Source organism: Urocitellus parryii, chromosome 12, assembly GCF_045843805.1.
Source record: "Urocitellus parryii isolate mUroPar1 chromosome 12, mUroPar1.hap1, whole genome shotgun sequence".
NCBI lineage: Eukaryota > Metazoa > Chordata > Mammalia > Rodentia > Sciuridae > Urocitellus > Urocitellus parryii.
In genome coordinates, this window is record NC_135542.1 from 52,215,138 (window position 1) to 52,233,198 (window position 18,061).

The 18,061-nt window shown below is 39.8% G+C and overlaps 2 protein-coding genes across 6 annotated transcripts in view; one reads left to right on the plus strand and one right to left on the minus strand.

Annotated features, from left to right (window-relative positions):
• Window positions 1-26: 26 nt before the first annotated feature.
• On the minus strand, window positions 27-11,931 carry Supt7l (SPT7 like, STAGA complex subunit gamma). 3 transcript variants are annotated; one of them, XM_026379524.2, is made up of 6 exons: window positions 11,708-11,931; window positions 10,836-10,939; window positions 9,626-10,238; window positions 5,396-5,720; window positions 4,134-4,371; window positions 27-2,534 (listed from the first exon to the last, which is right to left on the minus strand). In XM_026379524.2, exons 3-6 carry the CDS (start codon window positions 10,036-10,038, stop codon window positions 2,272-2,274), a joined length of 1,239 nt encoding a protein of 412 aa, XP_026235309.1. In that variant the 5' UTR covers window positions 10,039-10,238; window positions 10,836-10,939; window positions 11,708-11,931; the 3' UTR covers window positions 27-2,271. The 3 variants fall into 3 exon arrangements, with proteins under 3 accessions (XP_026235309.1, XP_026235235.1, XP_026235378.1); XM_026379450.2 differs by having other exon boundaries at window positions 11,665-11,931; XM_026379593.2 differs by lacking the exon at window positions 10,836-10,939 and having other exon boundaries at window positions 11,665-11,931.
• Window positions 11,932-12,125: 194 nt separating this feature from the next.
• Slc4a1ap (solute carrier family 4 member 1 adaptor protein) overlaps window positions 12,126-18,061 on the plus strand; it is a 54,713-nt gene continuing 48,777 nt past the window's right edge. For all 3 annotated transcript variants that reach the window (XR_003299932.2, XM_026379294.1, XM_077791990.1), the window contains exons 1-5: window positions 12,126-12,879; window positions 13,109-13,304; window positions 15,406-15,528; window positions 17,429-17,489; window positions 17,819-17,958. Coding sequence is in view for 2 of the 3 variants with exons in the window: in XM_026379294.1 (XP_026235079.1) it covers window positions 12,217-12,879; window positions 13,109-13,304; window positions 15,406-15,528; window positions 17,429-17,489; window positions 17,819-17,958 (1,183 nt within the window). In the remaining variant the exon portion in view is untranslated. The remainder of the gene's footprint in view (window positions 12,880-13,108; window positions 13,305-15,405; window positions 15,529-17,428; window positions 17,490-17,818; window positions 17,959-18,061) is intronic.

Here is an 18,061-nt window from a genome sequence, read left to right on the forward strand (position 1 = left end):
CCTCCAAGTGATTCTGATGTACATGAGTTTGAGAAACACCTCTCCAATTCAAACAGCCTATGATAATTTCAGGCTGGGTGAATCAGGTACCAATCTTCATATGATTTACTTTATCAAAATAGCCTAATTTAAACATTCTAAACCAACAAAAGTTATTTTACCATTAACTACTAATTTCAATATTCTGTACTTAGCAGGAACCATTGGTCTAAAAATTTGACTGGTTCTTTCAGGGGAAACCATTAATAATAAAAGTCTTGATTTTTCTCTGTAGTGCCTTTGATCACATTTTCTTCCTTAAAAACTAACCTGTTTCCTCTAGGCTGTCAGTCTATAAAGGCAAGGAGTGTCTTAATCATCTTTGTATCCCTTGCATAAGATCAACATATAACAGGTGCTCAATAAATGTTTGCTAAATGAATGAATCAAGTACCCAGATGGCAATGTGATTAATAAACAAGGGGAAATGAAGTTAAGACTAGAACAGGAAGGCTTTAGTTGAGTGTGCTGACTTATAATTAGCAATAACTTATAAATTATTTAACAGTTAAAATATAACCACATTTTCTTGGCATTCACATCTTATTCTCTGCCTGGGACACTTAAGGCACTTAATATACTAATGAAAGCTGTATCTTAACTTTGGTCTCTTAAAGGAGTGGTCTAAATTTTATAAGATTTGTGTTCTGCATTAGATAACCAAAGCAGTTTATTTAACATGCTGGTATCCATGACCAAATTATTTGCTTTTATTCCTAATCATTTCAATGCTACATCATTGATAAATGTGGGTTGAGACAGCAACCATATGTGTTGGATGAGTAATACCAGTAAAGTTGTTCAGATTTGATGTGAAGTTGAAAGGTATATATTATTTTTTTTTTCAAGGCTGCCCATCTATATTAGCAGAAGCACAATGTGTAAGTTTGGAACTCTGGCAGAGCAATGGACCACTGATGACCAAGCAGATAGAACAAAGGAAATAGGCAAAGTCAATCCTATTCAGCCAAGTTTGCTTCATTCACAAAGGAGAAAATGAAAGGAACAACTGGAAAATAAATGGTGAAAATACTGGGTTGGGTGTTGAGAGCCACAGCTGAAGGGGCCCCAGCAAACTTCCAGCTGCCAGCTGATGATTGGTTCACAGCGGCCCCAGCAAACTTCTAGCTGCCAGCTGATTGGCTCCTCTGCGTTGATGCTCATTGGGCTGTTTCCCCGCCCTTTCAGACCACGCAACTGCTCATTGGGGGACTTTTTGGCTCCGCCCATGCGACCCAGCCATTAGCCTCAAGAGCAGGAGGAGTTGGGGGGGGGGGGTTGAGAGGCTTGTGGGAAGCTGGTGGTGGCAGTTGGGCTCTGAGGGAATTCCTGAAGAGCTCCTGTGGTGTGGCATGTGTTCTAAAAATAAAGTTCGTTTCTGCTTGATAAGTGGCTCGTGAATTGTGCCCAGCCAGACTGTGGCAGCTGGGGTTATGGCTCAGCTTGCCTAGCATGTGCCAGGCCCTGGGTCTGATCCTCAGCACCACATAAAAATAAATAAAATAAAGGTATTTAGTTCAACTACAACTAAAAAATAAATATAAAAAAAAAAAGTCTTGAGTCAGTAGAAATATCAAAATAAAGGCAAAAAGGATGAGAATCGATGGAATAAATCTAGAGAATAGGCAGGTGACATGATTGGGCTATTTGAATAAATAAAAACGCTGTTACATTACCACAGACCTCTGATTTTATAAAAGACTTCATAGACAGCAAAATCACTTTACAAAGATTAATGATAGATAAGTTTTGCTGTGTTTAGTTTCCTATGAGGAATTGGTACTGGATTCCCAATGACTTGAATCAAAAGAAAAAGTGACATCTGATATTGGCATATATTCCTGAGTCTATTCAAGTACAGTGTAATAAACATCTCAGTATTCCTCTGTGCAAGGTAGGTCAAAGTGGTATGAATCTTCTCAACTGTGCAATAGAAATGGCTGCAGAGAAGCTAAGAAATATGTAGTTACGTAGTAAAGACAAAAGTCGGGGACAGACGATATATATTACCATTGTGATCCATGTGTGAATGGTGGCTTTGTTGTTAATGAAAACTATAAAACATGATACCAAAATAAAATGCAACTTTTTTGGGTGAAATCCTGTTTCTCTGAAATGAGGAAAACCCACTGTGTTTAAGAATCAAATCACTGTTTATAGAAACAAATTAGACTACATCAAGGTTTTCTGTTGGGTGTTGTATGACTGGACTGAAATGTCCCTCTTTCACTTTTATATTTTCCTCATCCTCTTCTTGCAGTGCTGGTTGAAAACAGGGGAGGACCCCATGAGGCTGTCAGTGGAGTGGGAACCATAGCTGCTGTCTGAGTCATCAGGGCTCTGAGGTATTCCAGCTTCACTCATGCCTGACATAGGCTCCTCAAAGACATCACTGCCCAATACACCATGGCCAGAGACATTGCCTTCTTCACTCTCTTGGGGCTCCATTTTCACATGAGCCAGGTTCCAAAGAGGAGAGGCATTTACCTCTGCACCTAGAAATGTAGGCAAAAAACACACACCTAGTGGTAAGCCACCAAACAAAGGAGAATGAATATCCCACCAAGGGTCCACTAATATACTTTGAGCTCAGTTTTCACTCTAATTGTGTACTTGGCTGGAGAATGTGGTTGTTATTCTCTGCTTCAAAATGTCAAAAATATCTTCCTTATTCTTCTACCTTACCTTTATCTCACCTACTTGCATTTTTCCCCAAACCAAGGAAGTAAAACAATACAGGTGGAACAATCCCCTGCCTTGTCTCAGTGGCACGAAGGCAGGCCTTGTTCAGTTCATTACTTTCCCTGTCCTTCCTTCCTTTTATGGGGTTATCTTATGCCTCTTCCTTTTGTTTGGGTGCCTTTGATGCTCTCTAAGACTATGAATACTTATTGATCACTACAAAATGCTGAAAGCAGTTCCCTTCCTCTTTCCGCTGACAAGAGACATGCTCCCTGTGTCTTTGCCTGTCTCCCACCCCATGTATTCCAGCAAAGCTGTTCTGTGATCATTACTTCTTTTCTATGGTGAAAGGCTCTCTTCCCTATATTTTCATGCTTGTATGTTTGTTTTTATTTTGCTGTACTGGGGATTGAACCCAAGGGCACTCTACTACTGAGTTACATCCTCAGCGCCCCCCCCGCTTTTTTTTTAAATTTTGAGTCAGGTTTCACTAAGTTGCTGAAGCTGGCCTCAAATTTGTAATCCTCCTGCCCCAGCCTCCTGAGTTGCTGGGATTATAGTTGTGTGCTAGTGTGCCCAGCTATTCCTGACACTTCCAACCAAAAGTATGGCCTTAATTCTATTGGGGCCACATTTGAGGATTTGTTATCTCAGTCAGTTGAGCATTGATAAAGTGACTGTATTTGTAAATAACTGAATGCCTAGATTAATTTCCAATTTAACTGACTCAAGTTATGGTACTTTAGGTAATCATAGCATTTATCTGGAAGAAGAGGCCATCTGCCTCTAGCTGGGTAGCCTTGTTTCAATCTCCAATTTCTTGGAGTATTCTAGCAAGGAAACTCAAGTTTATCCATCTATCTGGCAGCCTCCTGATTCATAATTACAAGCATCAAGAAGGACTAACACAGAAGACTAAAGAAGAGATATCTACCCAATCAGCAGGATCAGCTAAATCCACCTTGGTCAACAGGACAACACACATTGCATCCATACCCTAACTGGATGGGTTTTTAAAATTTTGTTTTTGATGTTGGGGATTGAACCCAGGGGAACTTTACCACAGTTACATCTCCAACGCTTTTTAATTTTGAGTTGGGGTCTTGCTAAGTTGCCAAGACTGATCTTGAACTTGTAACCTGTCTCAACCTCCTAAGTCTTTGGGATTATGGATGTGCACCACTGTGCCCACCCTGGAGATTATTTTATAGAATGCCTATAAAGTTGTGCTAGTCCTCTGCTCACTAATTAGAAGAATTTTGCTATCTCTAGATCACTGAAGCTATATTTGTTTTAGGACTTTCCATTCTGCTCACTCCTATTTTTGTTCTCCCACCTGATTCCAAAATGCCACTAAGTTCTTAGATTGGCAGATATCCTAGAATCAAAATGAGTATGTTGATTTCTCTTACTTGAAGCCTGTGGGGAAGCTTCCACTTCCAGATTAGATGGGAAACGCTCACTCTGAGCCCCAAGGACTCCCATGGGCAGGGACTGGTCTCCAGAAGCAAGGTCAGCCTCCAGTTCCTCACTGACAGGAAAGGTGATGTCACTCACAGGTTCCTCCTTGATCTTCACGGGTTTAGTGTCCTCTGTGGCCTTCTCAGGATTGACAATCCTTTCATATTCTTCAGAGAGTTGCTTACTAATCTGTTGGCAAGCAAGAGTTAATTTTCCAAGGATATGTTAGAAGCAAGTTGGAGAGTCAACTTGCAGCATCCCATGGAAAAGCCAACAGAATATGAGTTAACAGATGAGATTTAAATTTCCACTGCTAGGCTGGGCATGCAGCTCAGTTGATAGAATGTGCAAGGTTCTGGATTCAGTCTCTAGCAGAGTATAACAGTTAACAACAAAACAATTTCCACTGTCAATGGAGGGAATCTATTTAAAGTAGTAAGTTCCGATTTATGTGGCAAAGATATATGTAGAAAATTTGTCAGAAAATTGTGTATCATTAAATGGAAGTTATATAAAAGCAAAACACTAAACACAGACTGTTTTACAGGTAAATCAGAACTAGGATAAAAGATTATATTTTTGTCTACAAAAACTAACAATTGACACTTGTACTCTGGGTAGATAGTGAACAATGTGGGAAATCTGTATCACTTAGCTAAGTCTGTTGATTAGTGTTAATAATTAACAATTAAATTTTAGATTTGGGGAAACTTGAAACAATGCTTAAGGCTCTAGGGGTTGGAGAAATATCTGTAGTCTAACAAAAACTGGTGCCCCCATTCTGAGGGCAATATCACCTCACCCTGTCTTGTTTTTCATAGCACTTAATGTTACTGAAAACATTAGTTTTTTGTTTATCTGCCAGATTCAGGAACTTGTTAACTGCCATATTCCACAATGTCTGACTCACAATTAACTTCAAGAAATTTTTGTTGAATAAAAAAATGCTAACCACATTCTCAGACTCCATATCCTTGTGTATAACTTCTTCCAGAGAAATTATCAATGAACAGGGCCATCCTTGATTTAAGGAGGCTGCTGGTACCTGCCAGGTCAGTGATGAGGCCAGTGGAACACAGTGAGGGCCATGAGAACAGTATAAGTTCACTGTTCCCAGATACTGTGCTCTATACTCCAGAGCAAATATTGTGGGATCCTGCTGAACACCCCTAAGCTGGACCTCTATGCCCACTTCTCCACCATGTCATCTCACCTGTAGCATGTAACTGTGATAGTCCTTGATGCGGTGTTGCCAGAACTTCTGGAGGGAGAGCACACTGCCAATACCCACTTCATGGAATACCTGCTCCATAACATCAGGGAAAGGAGTGTGTCCCAGCCGGGCTTCCCGATCCACAGCAAAGCGCAGCAACTTGGTGAACTTAAGGCAATACTCATGTGCCACATCAGTTAGTGTTTCCAGGACACTTTCATTAGCACATTCAAAGCCTGCATGAGCCAGGATTGTAGCCACTGCCTGGTAGAGGAGCTGCCGACAGGACTGCCAGCTGAGTTCAGTCACAGGTTCCCCTTTCCCACTGAAAGTAAAGACACAGTAGTGTTACAAGTGACCTATCCTGTTTTCCTGGAGGTTTTACAATTCCAGTCCAGTCACTAGCCCATATTTCCAAGGAAATTCCATCTAGGTATGCAGCTCAGTTTCATCCTGCTCTCAGGGCATGTCTCAGCAACCCCATTACAAAATTTGAACAAGGAATACACATCTATGATAAGCAGTTCAAAGGTTATCTAGTAAAAATGAAGCTTCTTCTCCTACCAACTGCTCAATTTTGATCACTTCTAAGATTCATTTTAATAGTACAGTTCAGATACTGCTCCATAATACTCTAATTTTTCACCACAACATTAGTTTCCTAGGTAATATTTGTTTTTGTTTTTGTTTTGGTACTGGGGATTGAACTCAGGGATACTTGACCACTGAGTCATATCCCAGCCCTATTTTGTAATTTTAGAGACAGGGTCTCACTGAGTTGCTTAGTGCCTCACCATTGCTGAGGCTGGCTTTGAAATCACGATCCTCCTGTCTCAGCCTCTCAAGCTACTGGGATTATAGGCGAGTGCCACCACACCTGGATGTTCTGGGTAATATCTGAACTTCCAGAAGTGTATAGTTCCAATTAGAAGATTCGTAAACAATTGTAAGAGAAGCTCTTTAACTGAGATGTCAAATCAATTTTATAAAAGCAATTTAATACACACATACCTAAAAAACGTTTTCAACCTATCCTATGCTGTGAAATGGTCCATATTATTACATTCCTATTTGTCAAGTACGGAAACTAAAGTCAGAGGGGATGACTTGCTAGAGGTTGTTTAGGTATCGTTACTAAAATAGTGGAGCTTCTGATTTCAGATCCCATATTCTTCATATATTTGCCCCTAACCATTATGGCAAAATGTTAATTTTCCCCCCCCCAAAAAGCTGTCTACTTGACTAAAAATAACTTTTAACAAGCTTTTAATAAGTTACTGCCCCTGAAATTTCCCATCTTGCTTCTGTCCCTCTTTGACAAAGGAATTTATTGTATAAATAAAAATAAAACACAGCATAAAAAACCATTAGTTCTTTGTCCATACCTGGCATATGTACATTGTGCCTGAAATATCCATTTTACTATTTTCTCTCTAGTAGCAACTACTGCAATTCACATAATAGTTTTTTTTTTTTTTTTTTTTTTTGTGGTGCTGGGGATTGAACCCAGGGCCTTGTGCATGCAAGGTAAGCACTCTACCAACTCAGCTATATCCCTAGTCCTCATAAAATAGTTTAAAAATATAAGACAACCAATGGCCAAGTAACCCACTTAATATTTCCATTATCATCCCCATAACCGGGCTAAAAAACTCAGGAATGACTAAAAAACAGCTAGACCAGTATCACTTTACTTGATTCATACATGAACTTTTTTCAATAGAAAAAAATTGGCACCCTATACCTGTTGCAAATTATTTTTGTTATATAGTTTCTTCAAATATGCATAAAACAAAAATAAGTATAAACTTTTAACAATCACAATTCTCATTAACGATTAAAATAGAAATTTGACACACAACTACAAGAGTAATGAATGTAATCCCAGCTACTGGGGAGGCTGAGGCAGGAATATGGCCAGTTTGAGGCCAGACTCAGTAACTTTGTGAAACCCTGTCTCAAAATAAAAACTTAAAATGGGGATGTTGTTCAGTGGGAAAGCATCACTGGGTTCAATTCCTAGGACAAAAACTAACCCCCCCCCCGCAAAAAAAACCAAAACCAATAACAACAAAACTCTACAAAATTATAAATGAAAGCATCAATTTAATATGATGGTCAAGTAGAAACTACATTGCCTTCAAAATGTGAATTTGGTACTGACTGCTACATAGCAGGTTTTTTGATAGTATTCATGTTAGTTTGTGCATATATGGAATAACACAGTTATCCCCCTCCCACTTTCACTATTCAGTGATGACTGGCATATGTACATTGTGCCTGAAATATCCATTTTACTATTTTCTCTCTAGTAGCAACTACTGCAATTTACATAATAGTTTTTTTTGCCATGCTGGGGATTGACAGAACCTTTAATTACACAATGTGTTTTGCCATCATATGGCCCGACCACAACCCTTACATATTAAGTTTATTTCTGTTTTTTTTTTTTTTTCTCTTATTAGTTTGAAACAGTTAAAACAGTAACTATTGGGCTGGGGTTGTGGCTCAGCAGTATCACGCTCACCTAGCACGTGCAAGGCCCTAGGTTCGATTCTCAGTTGAAGTAAACAAAATAAAGGCATTGTGTCCAACTACATCTAAAAAATTTTAAAAAATAAATAAAATCCCCCCTCTTCTTCCTGACGGGGAGAGTCACAGCCTTTGGGACAGGAGTCCCCTGTCCCACTGTCCCAAAGGGGACTGTTTCTCCTTAGCTAGCAAAGCAATAAACCTTTTTTAAAAAAAATAGTAACTATTGAGCTGGAGTTGTAGCTCAGTGGTAGAGTGCTTGCTTAGCACATGTGAGGCCCTGAATTCAGTCCTCAGTACCACATAAAAATAATGAAAATAAAGGTATTGTGTCCATCTACAACTAAAACATATTTTTTTAAAGAAATAGTAACTATTATCACGAATAGGCATATGTAATAAATGATATATGTAATATTCTTGTCAAACATCTTTAACTTGAATTTAAACTTGAGGATATAACCAGCAAATCCAGTAAAGAGGACATTCTACAAGACCAATGACCTGAACCTGTAAAGATAGTAAAGAGCCATAAAAATCATATGCAATGCATGAATCTTTGAATTGGGGAAAATATATCTATAAAAGATATTTTGGAGACAACAGGAGAAATCTAAATACGGACTTTTGAAACAACATTATTTAATATTCATTTACTTTGGTGTGGTGATAGTATTGTGCTTACGTAGGAATATTTCTTTATTCTTAGGATATGCATGCTAAAGAATTCAGGGGTGAAATTATTGTGACATGTAAAACTTACTTTAAAACGTTTGGCATAAGCAGTATGTGTATGTGCATAACATGTATTTATTGTGTGTACATGTGTGTATACAAATTATACATGCATAATGTGAGAAAGTTAATTAATCATTGTTGAATGTAGGGAAAGGGTATTTGGATGTTTGTTGTACTACTATTTGAACTTTCCATAGGATTGACAAATTTAAAATGAAAAAGAAAAAAATTTGAAATGAAAAGAAAAAATGTAACTGGCATTCTGAAATCTAGTAGTAATGCTAGATTACAAAGCAGTCATTCAGAGGATCTGGACCAGAACTTCTCAAACTTAAATGCCTATATCAATCTCATGAGAATCTTGTTAAAACTGCAGATTCTGATTCAGTAGATCTGGGTGGGATCTGAGCTTCTGCATTTCTAAAAAGCTCCCAGGTGATGCTGATGCTCCTGGTCTTGGACCAGATTTTGAGCAATAAAGATCAAACATTTTGGCATTATTGTTTCTTAAACAATGTTATCAAAATGAAAATACACAATTTAAAAATTCTTCTATAGACTTGCAGATTCCTAATAATACGAGAATAAGTCCATAAAATCCAATGTGAAGCTAAACCCATAATATTCATTTTATATTAAATAAACTAGACTCTGAAGTCTACAAGGCCAGGGCCCTTTCTACATACCAGTGTATTATCTTGCTCTTAGTAAAGTGCTTGGCACATAGTAGGCACTCAATAAATTTCTGTTGTGTCAGAAAGTCTGTAACTACAGACTCTGGATTCTGAAGATATGGGTTCACGGTAGACACTTCTCACTAATTGGAGGAGCAACCTTGGCCAAATCAATCACTCTTATCCTCAGTTTCTTCATGTAGAAATGGAAATTCTATTATAGGCTTAACAGCATTGCTGGGAAGATTACTTGAGAAAAATAAGATACAGCAAAGTTTTGCCTTACCGATAAAAGTCACTCTCTGGGTCACTGTGCCGGATCTGGAATGGTGCATTGGGATTCTTACAATCTAAAGGTAGGAGATCATCAGGTAGAGGAGGTGACCCAGGGCAGGAGGGAAGAGGTTCACTCTCCTCAGTCTTTACACCTTCCATCTGTTGTTGATTCTGGGCTTGAGCAGCAGCAATAAGGTTGCGAAGACGTCGGTTATGCTGGATCAACTGAATGGTATGGATGGTGAGGCTGCATGGCTCTGAGGGGATGTCTAACATAGTGGGGGGCTTGGGTTTGTTGGCTGAGGGTTGGTGCAGGGGTGGGTCATGTACTTCTACCAGACGGAACTCTCGTGGGAGCAGATCAAAGGAACTTCTGTTGGTCTGGCTTGAGGACATTGGTATCTCTCCCCAGTATCTCAACATTTTTGGAATAAGAAGGGAAGAGCTCTCAGGTTAATGTAGAAGCTATCCTAAAAATAATGTTTAAATCTCTGGCAACTGTAGGTTATAGGCTTCTATAGTGAAAAATATGAAGTCTAGCCAATTATTTACATAAAAAGCAAGTTAAGAACACTTCAAAAAATGTCAGTATTGGCAAAACTGTAGGACCAAAGATGTTCTCCCTGGAGAAATGAAGAGAAATAAAACCATTAGATGTAGACAAAAGACACACAAAAGACAATTCCTACTAGACTGAACCACAAGGTAGAATCTGAGTTATTAGTAAATTAAGAGCTGCAATGGTGTCTGGGACTTAGTAACCATGTTTTCTATTTCATTTCACTAACTCATTACCAGAACTACCGTCATGACAAATTCTAAACAATTTGCAAGGCATGATACTTAAATATGAAACCTGGAGTATTTCTCAGAACATTTTGACACAACTGTGCTAGATCAATAGGAGGAAGGAAGTAGTAGGAGGGGTTCTTTTTGTGTGTGTTAAGCATGGTAACATTTAACTGATCCTTGTGGGAAACTTGTGAACATCTAATCTAGTCTCATGCTTTCAACTTTTGACATATCTAGGGAAGAATGTAAGATCTCTCTGCTTCTCATTGATATCCCTTACTCTGGTCTCTCTTTGTATCTAATCATCATACTGCAGCTAGAAAATCTTTTAAAAACTCAAATTTAATGACTTCCCATTGCCCACTGGAAAAAGTCAGAATTTTTTTGGCTTATCAATCAGCAAAATTCACTATCTGGTTTCAACCCACCTTTCTAGATTCATTGCCCATATGTCTCTTCAAGTTTAACAAGTATTTATTGAATGTCAGGCATTATGTGAGGAAATGAAAACCAATAGTGCAAGTTCTCTGTCCTGAAATGCGAGAGAGAGAGGAACAAAATACTTGTGTTAAGTACTGTTCTAAAGACATAGACCTGTTACAGTAGAAGCAAAAAGAAGGAGCTCCCTGAACTAAATGGCCACTTTAATTCTAACAATATCATACTGCTCCAAAGCTAGGCATTCCCACAGTTTTGACCCTTTAAACTGTGATCTCTGGCAGAAATGCTCTGCCACACAGAATACAAGTCCCTAGCAGACTTGTATTCACCCATTAAGTTACCACCTTCCATCACTTCCCCAATACATATCCCTAATACATATGCTAATGTTCATTGCATGCCTCTGTCACAGCCTTTATCCCTTAATTTTAATCTGTATTTAATCAAATTTCTTCTTCCACGTATGGGAGATTATGGCTATAATTTGGGTACAGAGTCTGGCATTTATTGATACCTTATTATGTGCTGGACTTCACCTTTATTATTTACTTCAATTCTCCCTAGAACTCTACAAAGTAAATGCAAATATCCCCATGTTTCAGATGCGGAAGTTGAGGCGGAGTCTTGTGCAATGTCACAAATACGGAAGGTTTAAAGATCAAGACAGTCTCCAGAGTCGGCACTCAACCACTAAACTATGCTACCTCAATAATTCATTTCGGAAAGGAAAAAAAATGAATAAACGAAACAACAACCACCAAAAATCGCCCTCTTCCCTAACGTCACCGAAAAGACTAGGAAGGACAGGTACCGAACCTAAGGAATGCCCAAGTTCCTGGGGGGGGGGCTCCTCGGTCACCGTCAGCAGGCGCAGGCGCCAATCACAGGATCCGGGGGACGCCTGACGAGAGGGCCGCCGGGAGATGGGCAGGTGGGGGTCTGAGGCCAGACGATGAGACGCCACAATTCACTGCCGTGTTCCAGGAGCCGGCTGGGGGCCTGTCCGACTCCGAGAGGTTGAGCGAGGGTCGGGTCAGGCCCGGAAAACTGATTTGTTGATTAGCGGTCCAACACTGTGCCGGAAATGCTTCTATTCTATCAGGCTATGCCACAGGAAGTCATTACAATCCTGTTGCAACCTCTAAAGATGTCCCCATTATGTACGGCACTACGACAGCCTTTTCCTGTCATTATGACCTGCCTGGGCCACGCACCCCTTTACAAAGCTCTGGGACTTGACGGAGCAACCGAATCATCCCTGCCCAGAGAAACCGCTTCGAGTTGGGACGAGGGCGACACGGTCAGGAACGTAGAGAGCGAAGGGTGAGGATTCCTAGGAACATATTTCGACATCGCACTCGGTTAAGGATGGCAGATATTCCCTCTCTGTCAGAGCCTCCAGTGTCGCCAGAACTGAGTGGCGACTTTAAGAAGCCAGCCCTGCCGGCGACCCCAGCAGTGCGGAGTAAGGCTCCGACCGCCAGTCCCGCAAACCTTGAGGAGGTGAAGAAGGAATGGCCCACGGAGCCGCGAGACTCGGACTCTACGGAGCCTGACGTCCCGCCGCCTCGGCGGGACAGCGGAGAGACTAGGAGTGTCCAGGAAGAGCAGCTGCGTCCCCCCACCGCGGTTTCTTCCCCTGGCGGCCCGGCTCGAGCTCCCCCGTACCGAGAGCCGCCGTGGGGCAGCCCAGCCACGGCCCCCTATAGCCTAGAGACCCTGAAGGGTGGCACCATCCTGGGCACCCGTAGCTTAAAAGGGACAAGTTGCTACCTTTTTGGGAGGCTGTCTAGCTGCGACATGTGCCTGGAGCACCCTTCGGTGTCTCGGTACCACGCGGTGCTCCAACACAGGACGTCCGACCCGGACGGAGAATGCGACGGCCACGAGCAGGGCTTCTACCTCTACGATCTGGGAAGTACCCATGGCACGTTCCTCAATAAAACTCGAATCCCTCCCCGCACTTATTGTCGAGTCCATGTCGGGCACGTTTTCCGCTTTGGTGGTAGCACCCGGCTCTTTATCCTGCAGGTAAGTAGAAAAACCAAAAATTGAAATCTCGAGACTTCACCATGCTGGAATCTTGAGCTTCATAAGCTTTGGTTGAGGAAGGGTATTCTCCCAGTCAGCAGTGACAAAAGTGGAGAAATCAGTCTGCATCCTATTTCCGGACCTTTGTACTTACTGCCTTATTTCTGAAAGTAACTCATTCTTGAGCTCTAAAAGTTTGTTTTGTTTTTGTTTCGGTGTGGATCATCAGGGACCAGAAGACGACCGAGAGGCAGAATCCGAGTTAACAGTAACACAGTTGAAGGAACTGCGCAAGCAGCAACAGATGTTGTTGGAGAAGAAGATGCTAGGAGAAGATTCGGATGAAGAAGAGGACATGGATAACACGGAAAGGAAGAGGAATACTAGTAACCAAGATGATGAGATGGGTTGTACCTGGGGAATGGGTAAGAAATTAAAATTGCTGCCTGAGGTTAATATTTTGAGTTACTGGTGGTGTGATTTAATGTTTTTTATATATGACTTTTCATTACTCTTTCAACTAGGACAATTTGCACACCAGGTACCCAAATTCCAGAGAGTCATTACCTTTACTGATGTTAAAAAAGATTTAAATCAAAGACACTAGGATGTATATACACACACCCCTCCTCCTGCCCCATTCCCTTTCTGGGAATTGAACCCAGGTGCACCAAGCTATATTCTCAACACCCCCCCCCTTTTTTTTTTTGGTGCTGGGGATTGAACTCAGGGGCACTTGACCACTGAGCCACATCCCCAGCCCTATTTTGTATTTTATTTAGAGGCAGGGTCTCTCTGAGTTGCTTAGAACCTCTCCATTGCTGAGGCTGCCTTTGAACTCATGATCCTCCTGTCTCAGCCTCCGGACTGGCTGGGATAACAGGTATGTGTGGTGACCCCAGTGCCAACCCTTTTTATTTTTAGATAGGCCACTTGTTTGAAATCCTCCTGCCTCAGCCTCTCTGAGTAGCTGAGATTACAGGCATGTCCCACTGCACCCTGCTTCTGTGGCTATTTTAAAATGTGTTTTTTTTAAATATCTTTTTTTTTTTAATTTTTATGTGATGCTAAGGATCGAACCCAGTGCCCCGTGCATGCCAGTTGAGTGCGTTACTGCTTGAGCCACATCCCCAGCCCCCGAAAATGTGTTTTTAATTCACTTTCTGTTTGAAACTTCCTGAGCATACAATTATGCTCAGGTGAAAATTACATTTTTCACCATTTAAATATATATATTAAGTGGGCTAGAGTTGTGGCTTAATGGTAAAGCACTTGCCTGGTATGTGTGAGGCCCTGGGTTTCAGCCTCAGCACCACATATAAATAAGTAAAATAAAATGAAGGATCCATTGACCAAAAAAAATACTAAAAAAGAAAAAAGATATATATATTAATTACTGACCTCATTGCTATTCAATTATCACTGGAAGAGGTGTAACTACATCCAATCAAATAAAATAGAACGTTATTCAATATAGAATATTCTCTTGAATTTTTGTAGTTTGTTAAAAATACCCCAAAAGGTAAACCATCATTAGAGAAAGCTGGTCCCTTAGCCAAAGGAATGAATTGAATTTCCCACAAACACTGTCATTTTAGAGGATGGATATTCAGACAGTAGGACTATAAAAAAAGGAGAATATGTCCTTAACATGTAGGATGGAGCACAGGGTAAATATTCTGAAATTATTTGTGCTAAGTGCCAAAGTTAGGAATCACTAAGGGAGCAGTTACTGAGACTTCCATATACCTTTGCTATCTAGCATGGTAGCTACTACCACATGTGGCTACTTGTAACATGTAACATGGTTAGTCCAAATTTTTAAGTTTTGTAAGTGCAAAATTACACTGGATTTCAAAGACAGTGTGAAAAAAGAATGTAAAATATCTTGGTCATGATAGTCTTGTTACATATTGAAATGACAGTAATTTAACCTGTTTTTATTTTTTCAATATAGTTAATAGAAAATTTAAGATTAACATGTGGCTTTCTGTTGGACACCACTGATTTCTTAGTTTCTTGGAAGACTTTATAAGTTTATAAGCAGAAGGGTTTTTGAACTGGAACTTAAAAGAAAGGAAAAGTAGCTCCTATGAAGCTGAGTGTTAGAATTGGTACTTAGAGTAAGGACTGAGGATTTTAAGGTAGTGAGTTTACCAGTCTTTTTGACAGATAGGAGAAGTACTAAGAAATTATATTAGAGATAAAAATATTAGACCTGAGTTTGAGAGAAAGAGAATGCCAGGCTGAGGAACTCAAAGTGTGGTAGATAAATTTTGCCTTTAAAATAAGTGATGGAAAAAAATTAAGGTGCGACGGAAACAAGCTTTGACTTGTCATATAATTTAGAAAATCTGAAGATACTCATAGTGCTGGCTTTGTGGCTATTTCACTTCCCACACCCAACTAACTTTCTTTTCATCACATATAACTATATCTTTATGCAGAATAAAAGAATATTGGGTATATTTCAGACAATGTCCTCTCATGTCTCATTATTTTTCCATTCTTTCTTATATCCTGCAGGAGAAGATGCTGTAGAGGATGATGCAGAAGAGAATCCCATTGTCTTAGAGTTTCAGCAGGAAAGGGAAGCCTTTTATATAAAGGACCCAAAAAAGGCTCTCCAAGGTTTCTTTGACCGAGAAGGTACATAAACAGTTTCTGACTTAACAGTAAAATGAACTTCAAACTTAGAAATGCTTTATTTTATTTGCTGCCTTCCTTGTTCAGTTCTTGCCCTTATAGTCAGTTGCTTCAGGCTTATTTTTGGTTTATTGGTTGCCGGGTTTCTGTTCTTGTGACTAAAAGGCTCAGGGGTCACTCTAGTTAAACTGGGCTAACTGGGCTGCACGAAATAACCATACAAGAGACACAAATACCTTTTTCTTTGGGGTTGCTGTGACGGCTCCTCTGACCTTAAGGGTCCGCAGAAAGAGAGAGAGCGAGAACACGTGCTGACCCCTTTTATTGAGGAGAAGCTATTCAAATGAGGCAAGGGGTCAGGTTTCAGGGGGCTGAGTCTGTCTTCATGATGTCCACTGTCAGCAGGTTGACTGACACCTGGGTAGGCCACACCCAAGGGCACAGTAAGAGAAGGGGACACACACAAGGCACTTCCATGGAAGATTCTATCCTAAACAGGGCAAGAGGTTATATTACAGAGGAACAGGTGAGCATAGCTTCACCCGTGGGGCTGTAGCAAGGCACACCCATTTCTGTGACTGAGCGCCTCAGCACCCAGCTGGGGAGTGTAACTCAGTCACCCGTAAGGTTGGCCTCCCACAATTGGTTGGTTTGTTTTTGAACCCAGAACCTCATATATGCCAGGCAAGTGCTTTACTACTGAGATATACCCCCAGTCCCAGATTTATTTTGAAAATAATAAAAAATCTTGTTAGCTTTTCTTCCAATCTTAGAAAAAGAAAGTACCTTTTTTCTTAACTCATCATTCTTCTTAGAAGATCTTGGACTTTGTTGATAGGGAAATTGAGCCAATCCTTTATAATTTTTTGTTTCTAATGCACCTGATCGTCATAGTTCTTAACATGGATTTCAACTTTATGTGATTTTAAATGTTTCCACAGAAGATTGTTTCAGTAGAGGTACTTTAAGAGAACATCTAGTATGGCTCAGCGCTAGAGCGCTCGCCTCACACATGCAAGGCCCTGGGTTTGATCCTCAGCACCACATAAAAATAAATAAAAGTTATTGTGTACAACTATTAAAAAAATAAAAATATATTTATTTATATGTGTGTTATGCATATATGTATATTATTTTACATGCACATGAACACACATACACAGAGTCATTCCTGTGCATCCTCAGGGATTGATTCCTCCTCATCAGGATACCAAAATCCAGTGATGTAAGTGGCATGGTATTTGCATATAACCTACTCTCAGCCTCCCATGTACTTAACATCATCTCTAGATACATACAATATCTAATATGTGTAAATGGTTGTTATACTTATTGTTTAAGTAATAATGACAAGAAGAACAAGTCTACATGTTCAGAACACAATTTTTTTCCCCTCTGAAGATTTGCAATGGATTGAATTTTAATAATATGATATATAATTGTGTGTGTGTGAGAGAGAACTGGTTGCTTTCTATACTTAATATTTATGCTTCTAAAAATGAACTGCAACAAAAGAACTTAAATCTACAACTTATAGAAAGTGTGAAAACTACTATGGAGTGAACAAAACTGTGTATGGAGAGTTGGTTTATTTTTGTTTGATTTTTAGTGGTACTAGGGATTGATCCCAGGGCCTTGCATATGCTTAGCATGTCATCTATTGCTAAGCTGCCCACCCCCCTAGCCCAAGTTGATTGTTTTGATATGAGTTTGCGTTCCTCTGTATCATGCTCATTCTAGTTTTATTATCAGATGGTAATCCCTAGGAATGAGAAGTAAAATGTATTGAAATTTAGTATTCAATGTGATATGGAAATTTGATTTCCTCATTTAACCTTTGCTCTCTTATTGTATCAACCCCTAATTTTTAGATCCTATTTTTAAAATTATATTTCTTCCACAGGAGAAGAACTAGAATATGAATTTGATGAACAGGGACATAGCACTTGGCTCTGCAGGGTGAGGTATGTTCTTTTTTAGTAATATCTATTTCTGAAAAAGACCCAATTTCAGGTTAATTTATGGTTGTAGATAACAACCCAAAGAGTAACTTTAGTCTAAATTTTAGACTATGCCTAAATTTGTGCCTTGATACTATAACTACACTTATGTTATTGGAAGGGGGATGAGATTCGTAAGAGGTAGAAGGAAAAAAACTTGAAGTCTAACCTTGGCAAAATAGAACAAAATTGAGAAATTGAAAAGCCATCTAAAAAACATGACTGTCATCACAGCATATTAATTGTTTTCATATGAATTGGAGCTTTAATTCCTTCTAATTCCCCCAATGCAGATTACCTGTGGATGATTCAACTGGGAAACAGCTGGTGGCTGAGGCCATTCACTCAGGAAAGAAAAAAGAAGCAATGATTCAGTGCTCACTGGAAGCTTGCCGGATCCTTGATACTTTGGGATTGCTGCGGCAGGAAGCAGGTCAGCATATGGGGTCAGTTTTCTTCAAAAAGGAAAACTTAAAAGGCAATAAAATCTCTTTTCAGGAGGAATATGTAAATTGTATAGAATGTTTTAAAGAAAA

Coding starts and splice junctions, on each gene's coding strand:
- Supt7l (XM_026379524.2), bottom strand. CDS start 10,038: ATGTTGAGATACTGGGGAGAGATACCAATGTCCTCAAGCCAGACCAAC. Junction 5,721..9,625: donor CCAGAGAGTGACTTTTATCG/GTAAGGCAAAAC, acceptor CTTTACTTTCAG/TGGGAAAGGGGAACCTGTGA. Junction 4,372..5,395: donor ATCACAGTTACATGCTACAG/GTGAGATGACAT, acceptor GCTTGCCAACAG/ATTAGTAAGCAACTCTCTGA.